At 38.2% G+C, this 17,307-nt stretch overlaps 1 protein-coding gene across 8 annotated transcripts in view; it reads right to left on the reverse strand.

Annotated features, from left to right (window-relative positions):
• The window catches only part of SORCS2 (sortilin related VPS10 domain containing receptor 2), a 546,630-nt gene that overhangs the window by 110,507 nt on the left and 418,816 nt on the right, over positions 1-17,307 (reverse strand). For all 8 annotated transcript variants that reach the window (XM_061468482.1, XM_061468463.1, XM_061468473.1 and 5 more), the window contains exon 4: positions 2,686-2,850. In XM_061468482.1, the coding sequence (XP_061324466.1) occupies positions 2,686-2,850 (165 nt within the window). The remainder of the gene's footprint in view (positions 1-2,685; positions 2,851-17,307) is intronic.

Genomic DNA, 17,307 nt, shown 5'->3' on the forward strand with positions numbered 1-17,307 from the left:
GACGTGAATGGTATGGAATAAGGGGTGGATAATGTCCTGGGTTCAGCAGTAGCAGTCATGTTTTCTTCCTTTGTGTTAGCTGGTGCAGTGCTGTGTTTTGACTTCTAGTTTTGAGAACAGCGTTGGTGAAGCCGATGTTTTCGGTTGTTGCTAAGTGATGTTTACCCTGACCAAGGACTCTGTGAGGCTCATGCTCTGCCAGGGAGGAGGGGAAGCTGTGAGGAAGCAGAGACGGGGCGCCTGACCCGGGCTAGCCGGGGAGGTATTCCATACCACAGCACGTCATGCCCGGGGTGGGGGGTAACTGGGAGTTACCCGGAAGGACAGGAGCTTCCGGGTGGAACTCGTTTTCTTGGCCGGTGGTATCGTATTCTCTTCCCTTGTTATTTTCCCTTATCATTGTTTTAGCTGATAGTAGCGGTGGTGATTTGTTGCTGGACTGTTCTTGTCTCAACCCGTAGGAGTTGCACTCTCTCGATCCTCCTCCCCGTTCCTCCGGGAGCGGGGAAGGGGAGAGCCCCGGTGCAGGGAGGGGGGGGGAGACGAACACGGACCTTGATTGTTGTCAGCTTGGCACCACTCACTGGGAGTGAGTGAACAAGTTACCTGACTGGGTTTAAACCACGACAGTAGAATAAACCCTAAATCAAATCAGAAGTTGTGAGAAAGGCTGTGAGGCTCCAGTAGACAGAGAAGCCTTGCTGATTGCTATTTATGAAGGATGTGTACATGTACTCCTTGTATTCTCAAAAGTGCCTCTGTAAGAAATCATTTGAGTAGCAGGAGGTTATGGCTTCCCCCGAGTTTTAGATTGTGGTACATCCTGATGCTACTTTCTTCCAGCAAAGGTAAAGTTACTTAACACAAAACTCTAGACTATACAATCTCTCTAGGCCAAATTCCGATCAATACTCTCAAGACCACTAATTTTAGTACAGTGACCTTTTCTCATGTAAAGTTACAGTTCTGATTTTCAACTCTTCCTTTGCCAACATCCTTTCATCTTCCTTCTCCCTTCTAAGGCCAACTACATTAGATCTTAGACAAAATGTAAGCAGGTTACTGACTCAGTTATCGTTAAAGGCATCCTTCATTCCTACACAACTTACTTATAGCTGTAGGACTTGTCCAGTAAGCCTTTGTGATTGACTCCTTCTAGTGTCCAGCAGATTACCTAACCCTTCCTGCTACTCCTGCAGATCTATTCTTTACTGATTATCTTGTGGGGCTTTTTTTTTGTCCAGTCTCATTTTAAGTTTGGCAAATAACAGCATCACTCCTTTTGGAAGATTACAAAAGAAAAAAATTCCTGAAAATCTCTTTAATATGAATAAGTCATAAGAAAAAAAAAAACAAACAAAGCAAATGCTTCACTTTGTGCTTCTGCCTCCTCTTTCCTGGCAAATATTTCCAACCACTTGTTGTGGGCTGGTCAGCTTCTTCAGTACAGTTCTTTCGACTCATATTTAAGATTTTGCCATTCTGTAACTATACAGAATTCAGGAGTTATATATATCATTAGAAGCAAAATTCAAACTGAAATAAAAAAGGTTGTCATAATATAGGCTTTTCGTAACTTCAGGCTTCCCTGAAGTATTTTGTTCACATAACATGCATCCAAGGTATTTTTTAATTGTGTTAGGATTTCAAGTTGAAACTGCTAAGTAAAATATTTCATGTAATTTGTGACTGAGTTGGGTTTGGTAAATATTTTATTCTAGTTTTATATTTATTTGCAAATGCCTGTAAACATGAATTGCTTTGGGATGGGCTATTAACTTACATATCCCAGAAAACATCCTAAAGGATGACTTGATATAAAATCACTGAAAATGGTGTAATATTTAGCTGCAGCATGAGCAACTGTCTCTGACTAACCTCACCACCAAAATATGCACATTCTGTGAAGTCTGACAAGGATTAAAATGGGCTACAGTTTACTAATTTCAGTTTAAAATAGGAGCAACAATGGAGGTGAGTCAAGACCATGGTCAGGACCAGAATCACAGTGACTTTACAGCTGCTGTTTCGGCACTGTGAAAAACAGATGAACTATAGGCAGACTGCGCACACTCATCCATGCTTAGCCTAACCCATCCAGGAAAATTACTTTAAATTTTACCATAAGAAATCTGGAAGATGGTTAAAATTTACAAACATGCTAACTCCTGAATCTGAAAGCAGCAGAAATACCTCATAGGAGAGAGAATTATTTTACATTTCTACAGATTCACTGATTCCTCAAATACTCCTCAAATACTCCTCTGCTGTACTACTGTGCGGTTTGCTTTATATTACTTTTACGTTCCATGAACAGCCTTTGGAGGCACTATTTCAGCTTCATTAACTTTCTACTACACTATAAATTACAGGGAAATTGCTTATGGTCACTTTCTAGGGAGGAGCACATTTCAGAAGTACTATTTTACAATAATAAGCAGGAGGATAAGTATTACCAATATCCGTATCAGCTGAAAACACTAGGATTGAAATTACATTATAAACAAGCATTTAGACATGAAGACAATGAATATCTAAATAAAGCTCAAAGCCAAGATATGATTCCCTTCTGGGCAACTGATATTTCATAAAACCCAACACTAATCAGCATATCGAAACTGTTTTGCATCTCCTTAACTTAATAATTCCTAAATTTCAAACAAATGCAGTACCTTCAAGACTTACCTTGCCATCCTTGGTGTAAGCAAGTACTTTGTCTTCCTCTTTTGGGTGAAAAAGGAGAGTTTCCACAAAGAAAGTAATGGGTTGCTTCTGGAAACTGGCTCCTTCATCTGTGCTTATGAAAAGGCTTTGGTCACGGTCATTATGGGAAGAACTTACAAGAATTATCTAAAAGACAAGAACGACAACATACATTCAGAAGACTGTTTTCTTTATAACAACACAGCCTTGTTTTTCTTGTGCAAATATCAGATTTTGCTCATGCCTTACCTATCAAAATTCTGTGGACAAGAAACTGAAAGCATGTAAGGTTTAAGGACTGCAAGATCCTATTACTCTTCCCTCAAACCTGTGAACGTTAAGTTCTATAACTTCTCTTGCAAATCACAGCAAATTGATCACACTCCCCATCTCTACTCAAAATGACTGCCTTAAATTTTGGTCCTTGTGCAAGGTTCATGAAGCCATGTTAGTCTTCAGACTAAGAAATAAAGAAATAATACTAGTAATGACTCTTTTAAACATACCCATATAAATACTCACCTTATCTAGTAAGGCTGCCTTTATAAATACTAAATGTAAAAATAATCACTGCTACAGTTGCATCAGAAGAACTACGCAGGAAGAAGAACTAGTTCATAACATCTCTCCACTGCTTCATCATTCTCCTCATGCTGACACACTTTGGATAGAAAGACAATTCACTTTGATGCAGAAAAATATGCCAATCAATTGCTTGTATTTCCTTCTCAGGCCCAAACAGTGCCTTAACTCAAACACAGCAATAGCTTGAGCTGTCTCCTTGTGTGAACTTTGTGTCAGGCTTTCAGCAACAAAAAAGTTTTCCCCACATAATTTAAATAGAATTTACTCTTTTCAACTTCTTCACATTTTGCAGCCGGCCAACATGTTATGGTATGGCTCTAAAAATGCCAATATGAGGATCCATTTTTTTATTGTCCTTCCAGATCAAACAGACCCAGTTAGTAACCTAGAAACAAAACATGGATTTTCAAAGACCAGCTGGGGTCTATTTGGCTTGTACTTCAAAAACAATTAAAAAAAAATAAAGCCTGAATTCAAAATGTTTTTAGGATATTCAACAAATATTCTGTTGTGGAGAAAACTCCACAGAATACTGATCGCCATGATACAGTGACTGTAAACTGCTTACAGAGGTAAATGGCAATGAGTTATGCAAACAGAATTACAATAATGAGAATACAGAGAATGAAATATATTAGACAAACCAGTATAATTTTTATGTAGACACTTTTTTAGAGTGAAGCTGAAGTTAGAAGTTTGAAATTTCTAATGAATTACACAGATATGACAGCTGGACTGAGCTTTTAGTGCAATTGGTCTTGGGGGAAAAACTATAAATACAATATTTGTAGATGCTCTAATTTGACAGGTTACTTAAGCATGTGCACTTGTAATTGAAGCACATACACAGTTGCACTAATTTTTGCATAGCTTTCATATACTTCAAATGGGGCACATACTGAAGCACATTGCTGAACAAGACATAGAATTGCACATAGTCCTGGGTCAATGGCCCACTGCTGCAACCCCACATTAAAGCCTATGTGAAGCCAAATCTGCTTCTGTTAGCTGTGTGACTAGGTCAGAAGAAAGTGCAAGATAATAGCCTATAGCTGTGCTGTGATCTTGTATTATTTTAATGATACACATCACCCAAGAGTAGGAAATAATATTTTTATTGGAAAGCCTCTATAAATGAGATTATCACAAATGCCATCCTTTATTCCTACTGTATGCAATGGCTTCCCATCTCTTCAGACAGTATCTGTTTAATTTATTACTGTACATGCTCCACATATGCTGTTGGTGGCATAGACAGAGGTTCAAAGATTCTTGTAACACACTAATTTGGCAGGTTTTCTGCAAGAGGGAACAGCACCAACCTAAAACTGAATGTGGCTTGTATGTGCTGCCCTGTCCTTTTGCTTGCATTGCAAGGATGAATGAAGAAGCATTTATGCCCAGCATGGAGACTTGTACTTTCCTTGCCACACTACCATCTGCAACTCATGCTCAAAATATCTAGTTTACCTTAGAAATAAAGGGGCACAAACTATCTGTGCTCATTCCTCTTGGTTCCTCACCAGATCACAGAAAGAAAGACAAGGTCCTATGCTAAACCAAACTCCACAAGCGAGACTGCAACAGGAGCTCCACAATTCCTGATGATGCCTGTGTCCATGCATGTCCTCATATTTTAATGCAAGCACAAAGCTGGTCCTGAAACCCATGCTTAGCTTGCAGTGTGAACAAATACCTCCATGCTGCATCACTGGAAGCAGTATGGTAGTAATTCAATATAGAAAGCCTAATAGCTTTGGATACAGTCTTCTAGTCCAAATAACACTTTCTGTAAATACCAATCTCTTCATTCTATCCTGTTAATGTTTTAAAAAACGTATACAACTAAGACAAGGAATCAGTATGTCATGTACTCCACAAAAGGAATGAACTGCACTTGTACAGAACATTAATCTCTGGACTACAGCACTATTGTGTTGCTTTTTCTGGCCCAGTAAATCTTACACTTCCAAAAGTAACTAATTTTGGCTTCAAAATAATGAAGGAATGAGGATTATAAATTTGGGAGTGGTTTTCATTGTTACTGAGACTTGAGTATAGGCATGTCTAGGTTTCATAATGAGGACCAAAGAACAGCTTGCAGAAATCATAACAAAAATGCTAGCTATAATGAAATGCAAACACAATGTGATATTTGCTAATCCTGTCCTTCAAAAATATTATGTGTCTTTTGTAGTTAAATCTATTGGGGGAAAAAATAGCCTAAAGACTGTAGACATCTAAGCATATATGCAAAGTCCCTAACTATGCTTTTATTCACACACATCATAATTCATTTAATGAAATGTTTTTGAATTTCACTCAATGTTCTGATTTATATTTCAATAGTTTAAACTGATCATTATGTGCCAAGCATACAGATTTGCTACCCACAGCTAACACACTGGGTGCTCAGCTTTGCCTGCTGGCTAACACTACCTATTGAGGAAAATATTACAGAGTAAATATTGTAGCCACTTTAAATGTTTCCATGACAAGTTTTATTTACTTTGCAAGTGGAACAAATAGCAAAACCTTCCTGCTAGCAACTGATGAAGGGATGCAACTGGGATGTACTATCTGGAGAGCCAACTAACAGTGATTGCTGAGGGTTTGAACTCAAAATAAACAACTACTCGCTTGAACAATTGCATATCCAAAAACCAGAACAGATTTTAATCACATCTAAATTTCATTTAAGCTTCTTTTAAACAACTTTTTACAGAGCATTTCTCTCTCCTGTGAGACTCTTCTTGTATTTTCTTAGTAAACTGTAACTTTATATTTTACTGTTTATCCTGACCTCACTTCTCAATCTACCATCAGCTAAATAAAACACAGTAACATATGTGTGTACATTCAGATCAGATGTAAATTTACAACTTCATATAGTTAAGCAAAGGTAAAAGAATATTTCAAGGAGATGAACTATCCCATGGACTGTAAATAAAATGAGTGACTATAAGGCATGTTATAGATCAACAGAAAGGAAAGCAAAAAAAGGAGTTCTAATAAAAATGAAAAATACCACACTGTGCCAACATATGAATTAAAGCATTCCAAAAAAAGAAAAGCCATGCTTTTGTTCATTTCAGGAAAAGCTAGTGAGGCAGGAGGTAACACAAAAGCCAAATAAATCTGAAAATAACATAATTACATCCATTTATTTAATCTCTCTTTCAGGAATGATTGGCCAATGTGTACATCTACTCATTCCCTCTACTGGGTGGAATCACAATCTGAGCCCCAAAGGATAAAAAGGCTCTGACAACTTAGGTTACAGGACCCTTTGTATCATACTACTTCCACTTCTACCATGAAGATTTGGAATAATCACAGTGATTACTTGGGAGTCTTAACTATAGATATGGCAGCAATTCAAAGCTATGCTGCAATTTCAAGTGGCAATAAGCACAGGATATTAACATGCATCATTTGCACTGTGTCTGAAATATAACCCCCCTCCCCTCAGTTTAGATCCAATCAAAATGTAAACTCAAGACAATTTGATCTTAATCAGCACTTTCTCTAAAACAAGGCAATCTTCTAACATACTACAATTGTGCTGTCTCTTTCAGCTTCAGCAACTGGTCCTAATTGTAATTCTAGCTTTTATTTTCCTTTCTGTTTCTCTAGTAATAAAAAAAGGAAAAAACAAGTCAGAATGTCCATCACGAAGAAATTTCTAGACTCACAGCATCTCATTTGCCACAGGAGGTTTCTGCAGCAAGTGGTAAGACAGATAAGACATGCCAATTTTTAATTCTATAACCTGCATATGGTCAGAAATCAAGACACCTCACATGCCTCCACACTCCAATCTGACCTTGAAGGAAGAAACCAGGCTGAGTAAGAAATCAAAGCACAGAAACTCTTCATTTAAGCACACAGAAGTCATACACTGGGAGGCCAAGCCACCTACACCTGTTTAGTCCCCTCCAGTGGACACAATTTGGCTGTGGGGATTCAATCCTAAAGAGTGCTGGACTCACTCCAGCCAAAATCTTAACAATGCAAACTTAGGACCCATCCCCACTAAGGTCAAATAATTTCCATTAAGAACATGTTACATTAATGCCTAGATGGAGGGTCTTAGCTAAACTGGAGACAAGGCTGCTGGGCACACGGCAGCACCACTCTGCTAGTGATACCATCCCATAAACCTGCATGCCTACCTGTGTTTTGAAAAGAAATATTCTTTGTGGCAGTACTGCCAATCTCTATGAAGTATTCATAGAGCTTCAACAGTACTGCAGTCATACCCTCAACATTTTTCAGATTAAGTAACTAACATCTATTTTTCTTGTTTTCATAATTCACATTATTTGTGTGTTAATTAGGTATGCTTGGTTGAAACAGAAATTACTCTGGCACCTGGTCCCAATTGTAAATGAGATGCTGCTTCCCAGACAGCATTCATAAAACATACAAAGTGGACTGCCAAGGGTTATGATTTTCATCTTGGATGGTATGAAAGACCTGATAACTCAAGAATCGCAAACCTGCAGAGTGAAATATAGTCACTTTACTTGCACAGTGGTAAAAAAATATCTAAGAATCAACCCAGGATAATTCCAAGCAGAGAGTGAAATAAAATGCCTTCCAAGTAGCAGTTTAATCCTGTAGATTATCCCTGGAAGTTTCACCCAATATCACTCATCACAAATGTTAGTTAGTAGTGACTCCAATTACTAGCTTATGACTGAGAATTAACAAGAGCTAGAAAATCAGCTTCTCTGTGCAACTGAATTACATAAATGCACATCGATGGAATATATATATGTGAATGTACACAAATCCCAGAACAGTGTGTTACTTTTCATTCACAGCTTCCTCTAGAATTCATATTTACTTTCTCCCGAAGAGCCCCTTTTAAAATATTGGAAATACATATTTGAAATATTTGGCTTTGTCTGCAGGGCACCCACCATAGTGGAAACAAGCTTAAGGGTTGTTACATGTCATATTAATGAATGCCCACAGAGAACCAGCTACAAAAATTCTGACTGATGTTGATGACCAGCCTGAAAATCCTGCCCCGTTACACTTGTTGGCAACCTGTATATACCTGAATCTGCCAGACCTGTATAACCGAACACCTCAATGATGCTAACTATGCCAACTTTCTAGGGGATACCAATTACAGGTCAATTCTTCAGTCTTCTTATTTAGAGAACTGTCAGGCAGGATAAGCAAATTGGTCATTACCTCTTCGTCCATGGGAACAACTCTCATCCATTTACGACCTGCTGGAACCAAAAAACTGTTGCCACTTGACTAGCACGGCAGTCCGAATCTTCATGAGGAATGCTCTGTTCAAAACCATTTCAGAGCAGTAACTGGTGCTGCCAGCCCAAGAATTTAAAGAAACCCCAGTACATATTAAGCAAACTTGGTATTCCTGCAATATAATGAGGGATGAATATGCCAAAGGTCACAGCAGAGGGAGAGAAAAAACAGTATTCAGCATCTTCATAGACAGTCCTTTCTTTAATAACTAATTTTTCTACTGCTACTTGCACCCATATTGCAGAGCTAAGATACACATGCATTGCTTATCTTCTGAAAAATATGTTGGTACCGTTATAAGCAAGTAATTAATAAGGAGTATATTTAGTATACCCAGTGGATCTTCTGGCACAGGCTGAACCTTACATTGATAGGAATACAAGCTTTATTAGGTACCTAAGGCTGACATAAAGGATCCTAATACTATTTCTTACAGATACTACTTTTTTGTTTTTGTTAAAAGTGTAAACAGAAGAGCCCTTTGGTTTTCCTGCGAGGTTCAGTGTTAGCCTGGTTGTTGCTAATTCTTCAGAAAAAGTGATCACTTAACATAGCCTTTGTATAGTTCATAAATCTAAAAAAAGCAAAGCTTAATGTTCAGATGTTTTGCGGAATATTCATCATATTCATATATTTACATATGCAAACTGTTTCAGTTAAAACTATGCCCTCCAGTATACCAGGAACTAAATCGGACAGTATTTCGCGGTATGCTCTAGATCAGTAGTTTGAGTAGGGAAGCACAGAACCAATTCTATTCCCTAACCAGGTTTTATATTGTCCATAAAATAAGGACATTTGTGGGTCTTGGAGAAAATGAAGGGGTTTGGACTGCACAACGGAAATGGCCAAATTTCACTCTCTCACCAACATCTCCACAAATATTAGTATTTCCCACACAGGAACAGGCACATACTGATCTTTTAAACTTGGTCATTCACAGACTAATCTAATTCATTAAGTTATTTTTGCAGACATCCAATAAACCTGCAAATATATTCTGCCTGAAGAGATCATAAAGCAAAAATATAAAACAGTGCTTCCCAAACAAGATAATGGATGCACAACAAATGACTGCATATGTATGTTGATCTAATTTAATGAAGAAAGAGGTCAAACAGTTCTTAGTCTCCAGCCATTAATTTGTCAGCAGCAAAACTGCACTAAACTAAAAGAGAAATTACATGAATGGTAACTAGTGGATGAGGAGAAAATACGAAGGAAGAAAAGGCAGTTGTGGTGGTTAAGAATATCAGTCATATGGGATTGATCAGGACCTCCTTGTCTTGTGTAATAGGAAAACCCTCATCTGCCTTAAAAATATTACAGGTGTGGCTTTTGTTTTTTTATTATGAAACTCAGTTCTATTATAAGGCCACATAAGAATTTTCTGGGAAAACTTGAAAACGGAGATCTCAAAATGTTACCCTGTGGAATCCCACCTTGCACAAATTGTTCCCTCCAATCCCAAATAATCAACAGGTTCCTGGCGTTCTCAAAGCCAAAGGTCAAACCATAATGTTCTTAGTGCCAGCTGAGGCATCAACTTCAGCATCTTTATTCCTCTCACTCCCAGTTCTATAGAGCACTCTTATGCAGATCAGTGTACTTAACTCTGTTACAAATCATAAGGAATAAATCTCATTTGCCAGACTTGGTGGGGGGTTTGGGGAATGTATATACACTGCAAAACCACACAGGTTCATGCAATCAGATGGGCTACATCCAAAATTGTTGAAGCAGCTGGTTGAAATCATTGAAAGCTGTGAAAGGCTCCAGTGATTAGGAGATGTTCCTGAAGACTGGAAAACAATTAGCATCATAACCGTCTCAGCATCACCTACAAAGCCTCTCAGATGTGACTCATATTGCATTTTGAATTTCCCCATTCCCGTATTTAAAGGGGTAGCTGGCACTATGAAGTCTGTTGTTAAAGTCTTTACCCTTCCGCAAGCACCTGCTTCCTTGTGAGAACTGTAGGCACTCTCTTTAATGGAGGTCTGGGTATAGTTAAAGATTGAACAGCCCTTCTATCCTAGACCACAGGGGAAAATACAAACCTGGGGGAAAGAGCTGCGTTGAGCAGGTCTTTCATACATAAGGCACAACTGATTATGTGGTTTTGAGGGGAAAAATTGAAGTGTGGAAGGAGGCAGAGAAGCAGAAGGAAGCACTCAGAAAACAGTAATTATTTTTCACTTTTGCCATATCTCCATTATGTAGGCTACAAAGCTTAATTATAACAACTCTTGCTATTGAAAGATTCCCCCTTATCTTTGATATCCAGTCCAAATGGACTGGAAAAAAAACCTCTTAAAAAGCGGAAAGGAAATGTCTTTTAAAGTAATTTTTGGTCCCATTAAGGCAAATCTCATTAATAGAAAAAGGACTTCAGTGAAGAATAGACCTTTTATATTCAGAAGCGTACAGTACTGCTGTGCCTGATTCTAGCAGCACTGTAGATAATAAACCATTCTCCATCAGGGTTTAGATTTTTACAGTTCTGAAGTACCCATTTTATATTGAGGTAGGGTTTTAGTAAATGCGCATACCTGGCACTCATTGTGCTAGTCTTCATCAGGTGTACTTGAGATTGGTGACTGGAGCTTTTGAAAGATGATGTCTAAAACACTTTTTGCGTTGAAAAGCATCGTTTTGCCGTAACTGAAATGTATTGCTGAAAACTTGCATCAGAAAATTTATCAGCATGATTCCTAAAGCCCATGAGGGAATTAGGGTGAGAGGATATTCCCTCTAGGACTGTTCCACCTTATGCACATAGATAAAAAATATATATGCTAGGACAGAGATGCTGACTTTGTTGATCAGTTGTTAGAGAACTCGCATGTGTCACTACGAGTCTTGGTATCTTAGTTGAATGCTGTCATTACTGAAGCTTAGGCAATTCTGTACACGTTCTCATATATGAGAGAAAGAAAAGGCTGCACGTCATCAAAACCAAGACAGAAATAGAAAAAATGGTCTTTTGCTCATTTGCTAAACTGGTAAAATGTAGGGGCAAGGGTTATTGCTTCTATATTTGTTCCCAAGCGTGTTATTTTGGCTCTTTTTCAGAACATTTTAATGAAAAGTTGAGGAGTGAATAGGAAAGAAAATTAAATGAATGCACAAACATTTCTACTAATCTTCTTTCTCTCACTGTCACTAACATTTAATCCTCATGAAAAGTTTGTAATTAATCCAGGGGATTTTTATCTTTTTTAACATAATTTTTTCTGAAAATGAGAAGTTGGGAGACTGCGAATCCTGACTGCGGATGTTTACAGACACAAAAGGCAGCTAGGAAGATTTCAGGAGCTGCTAGAGATTCAGCTATGAATTATGGCTGATACTGAAAAAGAAAATTCAAGTGATATTGTTTCTCTTCCCTTATAAAACTACAGCCACAGAGAGTTCTAAAAACAGCAGACCGAGGTTAGTCTTGGAGTACCAATTCTGTTCTCAGTCAGCTGGAACTTTGGCAAACTGACCATTTTACAGACCCTGGGACTGACCTCATCTAAATCAGAATCCAAACAAAACATTAGTCTTACCACTGTGCTGGCACTTACAAGGTTCTGCAATGGTTCTTGAGGCTGTAACATGAATGTCATGTGAGACTTTACATACATCACAGTTGCTCTACATTTCACATCAATACCAACAAGATGTGAATAAAAATATGTGCTTACAGGTGGTTTTAAAAGAGAAGCAGAGGAACTAAAAAACCAGAGAAATTCAAGAATGGGAACAAAATATTGAAGAAGGTATATTGGCAGGAACCATCTGTATTTCAACAAAGAAAGGGGGGAAAAAAAACCCTGTCTGCCATTATCCTCAGAATCTCCATATTATTTACACTTTTTTTCACTGTTTAAATGAAATATGTTTAAAGCATATTGGAAGTAAATACGGGGCTACTGGAAACAGCCCCACATCAACAAAATACACTTTAGGAGTAAACAAAGAAACAACTCCTCCCTCTTAGAAATCAACACCCCCTTCTCCTCCAATGCTGTCAGTAAAATAAGTATTAATAAAGTATTAATAAAAAGAGCATTCATATAAATACCTGCTGCCATGGGAAAAACAAAACAAACAACCACAAACAAACAAACAAACAAACAAAAAAACCAAAAAACTCCAAACTAAACAAAATCCAAAAATCCCCACCTATTGCAATGTAACTTCAAACTTCCAGTTTAAGGCACCATCCACTTCCAATGACAGAATCATAGAATCATAGAATAGTTAGGGTTGGAAAGGACCTTAAGATCATCTAGTTCCAACCCCCTGCCAATAATATATTTTATCTCTTTACTGTACATTAAGACCACACTGTACTGATGCTTCCAGCGGTCTCAGTATCTTGGAGTTAATTCCCATGAGGGAAGAATGCCTTACTGCTCCAGAGCCAATTTCTAATCTCAGCTGTGCAGATGTGTATGTTTTTGATTAAATCTACTCTTCAACTGACATGCACATACACAGCAAACAGAACACAGACCTGTATACCTTCAGATTTGAACAGGCAGTCTTAAATAACCTGGGTTAGACAAGTAGGATAAAAACAATTAATCTCAGCTGGTAATTAGGTATCGTTCTGGGATTCACAGTTTCAGTGTTTGACAGACCCAGATGGATACTGCACAGATGTTGCATTAGAACATAGCTCTTTGGCTTGAAAGTTGCATGCTTTTACTTTCTTTCCCTTTCTTTCCTTTCAAATGGACATGTACTTATTCATAGATAAGAATTTCAGCTTATCTGTTTTTCCTTCTCCTTTGCTTCTCAGATCACTTGTTGCGCTAAGGGGCAGGCTATATGGCTACAACCACCACCTCACTGTCCTCCACAAATGCTGTTCTGTTAACAATCCACAGCAAAGAGAAGGCACTGAAGCTAGGAAGGCTGGGTTGCCCATTGGGCTTTTTTTTTTTCAGAGGTGTCTATCTATTTTGTTGGAAAAAGCTAGATGCCTAGGTAAAGTCCAAGACCCCAACATTTTGATGAGGCAGGATCACAGATTCCTACATTAGAAGGATGAGATTCCACCCTTGATTTTCTAGCATCAGTTCTAATTAGAAATGTTTAATTTACATTTTTGTCCCCTGTTAGTATTAGTGCTGCAAACAGCATAGCATACTTGCTTATGTTCATAAAATCCTTGCTAGTGCACTTTCCAAGACACCTTGTCCTTCACCTCTTATGTTTTAATCCATTGAAGCCATGGACCATGGCTAGCCACTGATCAAAAGCATAAGAAGGTTTTTGATCTTTTATATCGATTGTATTTGAGGTAATGCTCTTAAAAACACAACTAACTGGGCAGAGGCTGAGTGGCGTGAGTTAGCCATAAAGGATGAGCTAGAAAAAGAGAAGCAGTAGGAGTTATGAAAAGTCTCTTTCACATAATTTAAATTTAATTAAAACCTCTCAGTATAATCTATATCCAGAAAAAAAAAATGGCCTTTTGTCCTTTCTACAAGTGAGTTTATTGAAAGAAGCAGTCTCCTGAGACTGCAGCCCATTCCAGAAATGTAAATAGAAATCACACAATAATCAACAGCCCATCCCAGGTCGCAAGCTGATTTACTAACAGTTCTTGATAATTTATTGTAAGTTAAACAGTTCGGTGACAGGCAGGGAAGGAAGGAAGGAAGGTGAAAAAGAACAAAAAAAAAAGGGGAGGGTGGAGGAAGAATGGAAGTGGGTCATTTACTCTCTTGCCCAACAGTGTCTCAGTCAAATCTATCTTGCTTCATCAGCTTGCTCCTAAGCGTTTCTTTGAGAAGACTAATAGGCAGACAAGAAAAAGTTTGTAAAGGCATAAACTATAACTCATTGATTGCTATTGAAAACGGGCGGGCCCGTGGGACTTAAAAGACATCAAAGATGCTACATTTACCAAGAAAAAAAACACAAACCGACCAACAAAAAGCCCAAACCAACAAGCCCCACAAAATACCCCAAACTCAGAAAAAAAGTAAACCTCATTCAAGGAGAAAGATTGCTCTGGAGGATAGCTCGTCTTCCCAAATTGCCTCTAAACAGACCTCTGTGGTCTGCAAAATAATTTGTCTTTTATGACTAAACAATATCGTATATTTATACAGAACCAAAGGACCTAAATCAAGATTTCTGTGAGCTTTAGCTGTATAAATCAAGGTGATGACTGGGGATGAAGAAATAGTATAGAAACATAAACAATGCAGCAAAAGGATCCCACCTCAGTGAGCATGCCTAGACTCCTAGCTAAGTTTTCAGACACCTTCAGCACATCCACTTTTCTGTCAGCCTGATTACAAGCTGCCCAGGGCAAGACAGTCTCTGCTTCACATCTGGGCAGTGCCGAGCTCAATCATACCCTTGTCTGTAGATGCAACCATGATAAAAATAAATAAATACAGCTGCAAAAAACCAGACTGGTCACACCGAGTGCTGAAGACTGCTGTTTTCTGAGCTCACTTCTACTTTTTTTAACCCCTAAATGAAAACTTGGCAATTTTTAAAGAGACATCAAATATTTACAGCAAAATAATTCAAATGAGCTACACAATGCCCTCATTTCCACCATCATATACAGAAAACATCCTGGAGCTATGAATGTGACTTTGCAAACAACCACAGCAGTGGGCATTAATGAAAAGTTAGATGGGATTCAGGGTATTATAATCACTGCAACAAAGGAGGAAGAGATCAAAAGAGAACAGTGGAGGTTCATGCCCAAATAACCTGTTGTGGCACCATGCTAACTGACAGCAATCACTGCAAGCCGTTGAGAAGCTGTGCTATTCACCTGGAAAACAAGCTCCGACTAAGAAATATCACATTGCCAACAGCTACTTAAAACAAGATGAAACACAAAGTTGAAGCTATGTTTTTGGAGTGGCCCATTTACAATTCCAGGGAATGGTAAATCCCTGCAAACTCTCAACAACATAGCCAACTTGTCAAAGCCTAGGTAAGATCTGCTCATTTGGTTCCCATCTTTCTCTCTTGGTGACACTGGGGGACTTTAAAGTCCCTCTGCTGTTCAGCAGCCCCTGTTCAGGGCACAAGTCACCAGTACAAGTACTTACAGAAACCTCCAGTATTCTCCTAATACATATATAAAAAAAATAATCTTGTTTACTATGTTTAGTCTTCAGGTTTTGAGAGAATTTGAGATTTCAGATTTAGGCCAGAGCTGCTTATGGAGTATTAAACCTGTATCTACAAGAGAGAAACACTGTTCAGTGAACTGGGGCCATATGGCTCAACATAGTGCAGTATGGTTCAATACAGTGCAGATTTGGTTTCCAACTAAAACTAGTTCTACAATAAAACAGTCCCATTGAATAAAGTCTGCCTCACTTTGAGACATTTACAGAAAGAAGTGAAAAAGCTAAATTTTGCAGCCTCTCCATATGTCTACATCATAACCTATTAACCAGAAGTTATTTTTAACCAATAAAATCAATGTGGACACAATCTTCACATGTCTGCAATGCTTTGGAACTATTCATGGGATACAAATTATGTTCTTATGCACTTCAAGTTTGTATTGTCATGAGTGTCCAAGATTCATCGCATGCTGGGAGTTTATGTATTTTGTTCTTCAAACCTCCAAGAACATATTTTGACTCCTCCCCATTATTCACATGTAAGTGACACTGCAAGTTGACAACTATCACTGAAGGAGAATGAGAAGTGTAGGTGATTTGAATATTCATACAAGCATCTCCATCAAAAGTTGTGGCTCAAGTAATTTCTCTGCTGCCCTGTAACTTCATCAGATCTGGGCACCTTGGGAAAGCACTTGATAGTCATTAGTTCCCATTATATAGCACGATAGCAATGTCTGATCCTCTGGTACTCTAAATTCTCATATAATTAAAAACAGTTTGGTTTTATGTCAGTATTCTGCCTTCAGAACTTATGAATGCATCGTATTATTTGTATCTATTCCTAAACCTAGCTGTTGTATTTTTAGGCAAAATAATCAGCTGTGATCTTTATTAATCCATACTCACTTTGTTAAATATAAGGGAACCCCCCCCCCCATACCTTCAAAAGATTCATTCACAATACAGTGATGGTAACAAAACAATTTGCTGTGAATGCTGTAGCATAATGCAAGCTGACAAGGTATGGTAACTGTTTTCCCAAAGCACATGGCACTCCACAAACAGAGATCACAGCTGCAGGAATCACACAGCTTTTTCTCAGTATAAGATTTGTAATAAAATTACAGGCTCACAAAGCCTCCTCCCTCAACACAAGACCCTAAAGTTATGCGAACTCTGCTGCGTTTTGAGATGGAACTCTGCAACCTCTCTGCTGAAAGTTACACTCCAGAAAAGGAACAACAAAAATGCCTCCCTGGCCACAGACCAGTACATTACAATGAACTCCTACACTGGTAGTTTAACAGGATTCACCTGAAGATGACTCCTAGATCCCAAGAAGAGCATGGCTGTGATGGTCAGGCAGCAAACCAAGGCAGAGAGTCATGAGGTTTCTCAGCAATTCACTGTAAGATTTGGAGGGGTGTTTAACTCAACTACCTGTGCTTTATAATGAAGGTAATACTTATATGCATTGTAGGACTATGATGATGGAATTAAAATATTAAACTTAATGTTAAACTCTCCTATGTTGTAAGCACTTTAGAACATCTCTACTTATTCTTCTCCAAAATAAAAACCAAACAGGTTTCATCCTGTGGGCTTCTCATTTTCCTTGCTG

This window comes from Pezoporus flaviventris, unplaced genomic scaffold (genome assembly GCF_033815535.1).
Source record: "Pezoporus flaviventris isolate CSIRO_AGI_PZ_B2104156 unplaced genomic scaffold, CSIRO_AGI_Pfla_v1 ptg000002l, whole genome shotgun sequence".
NCBI lineage: Eukaryota > Metazoa > Chordata > Aves > Psittaciformes > Psittacidae > Pezoporus > Pezoporus flaviventris.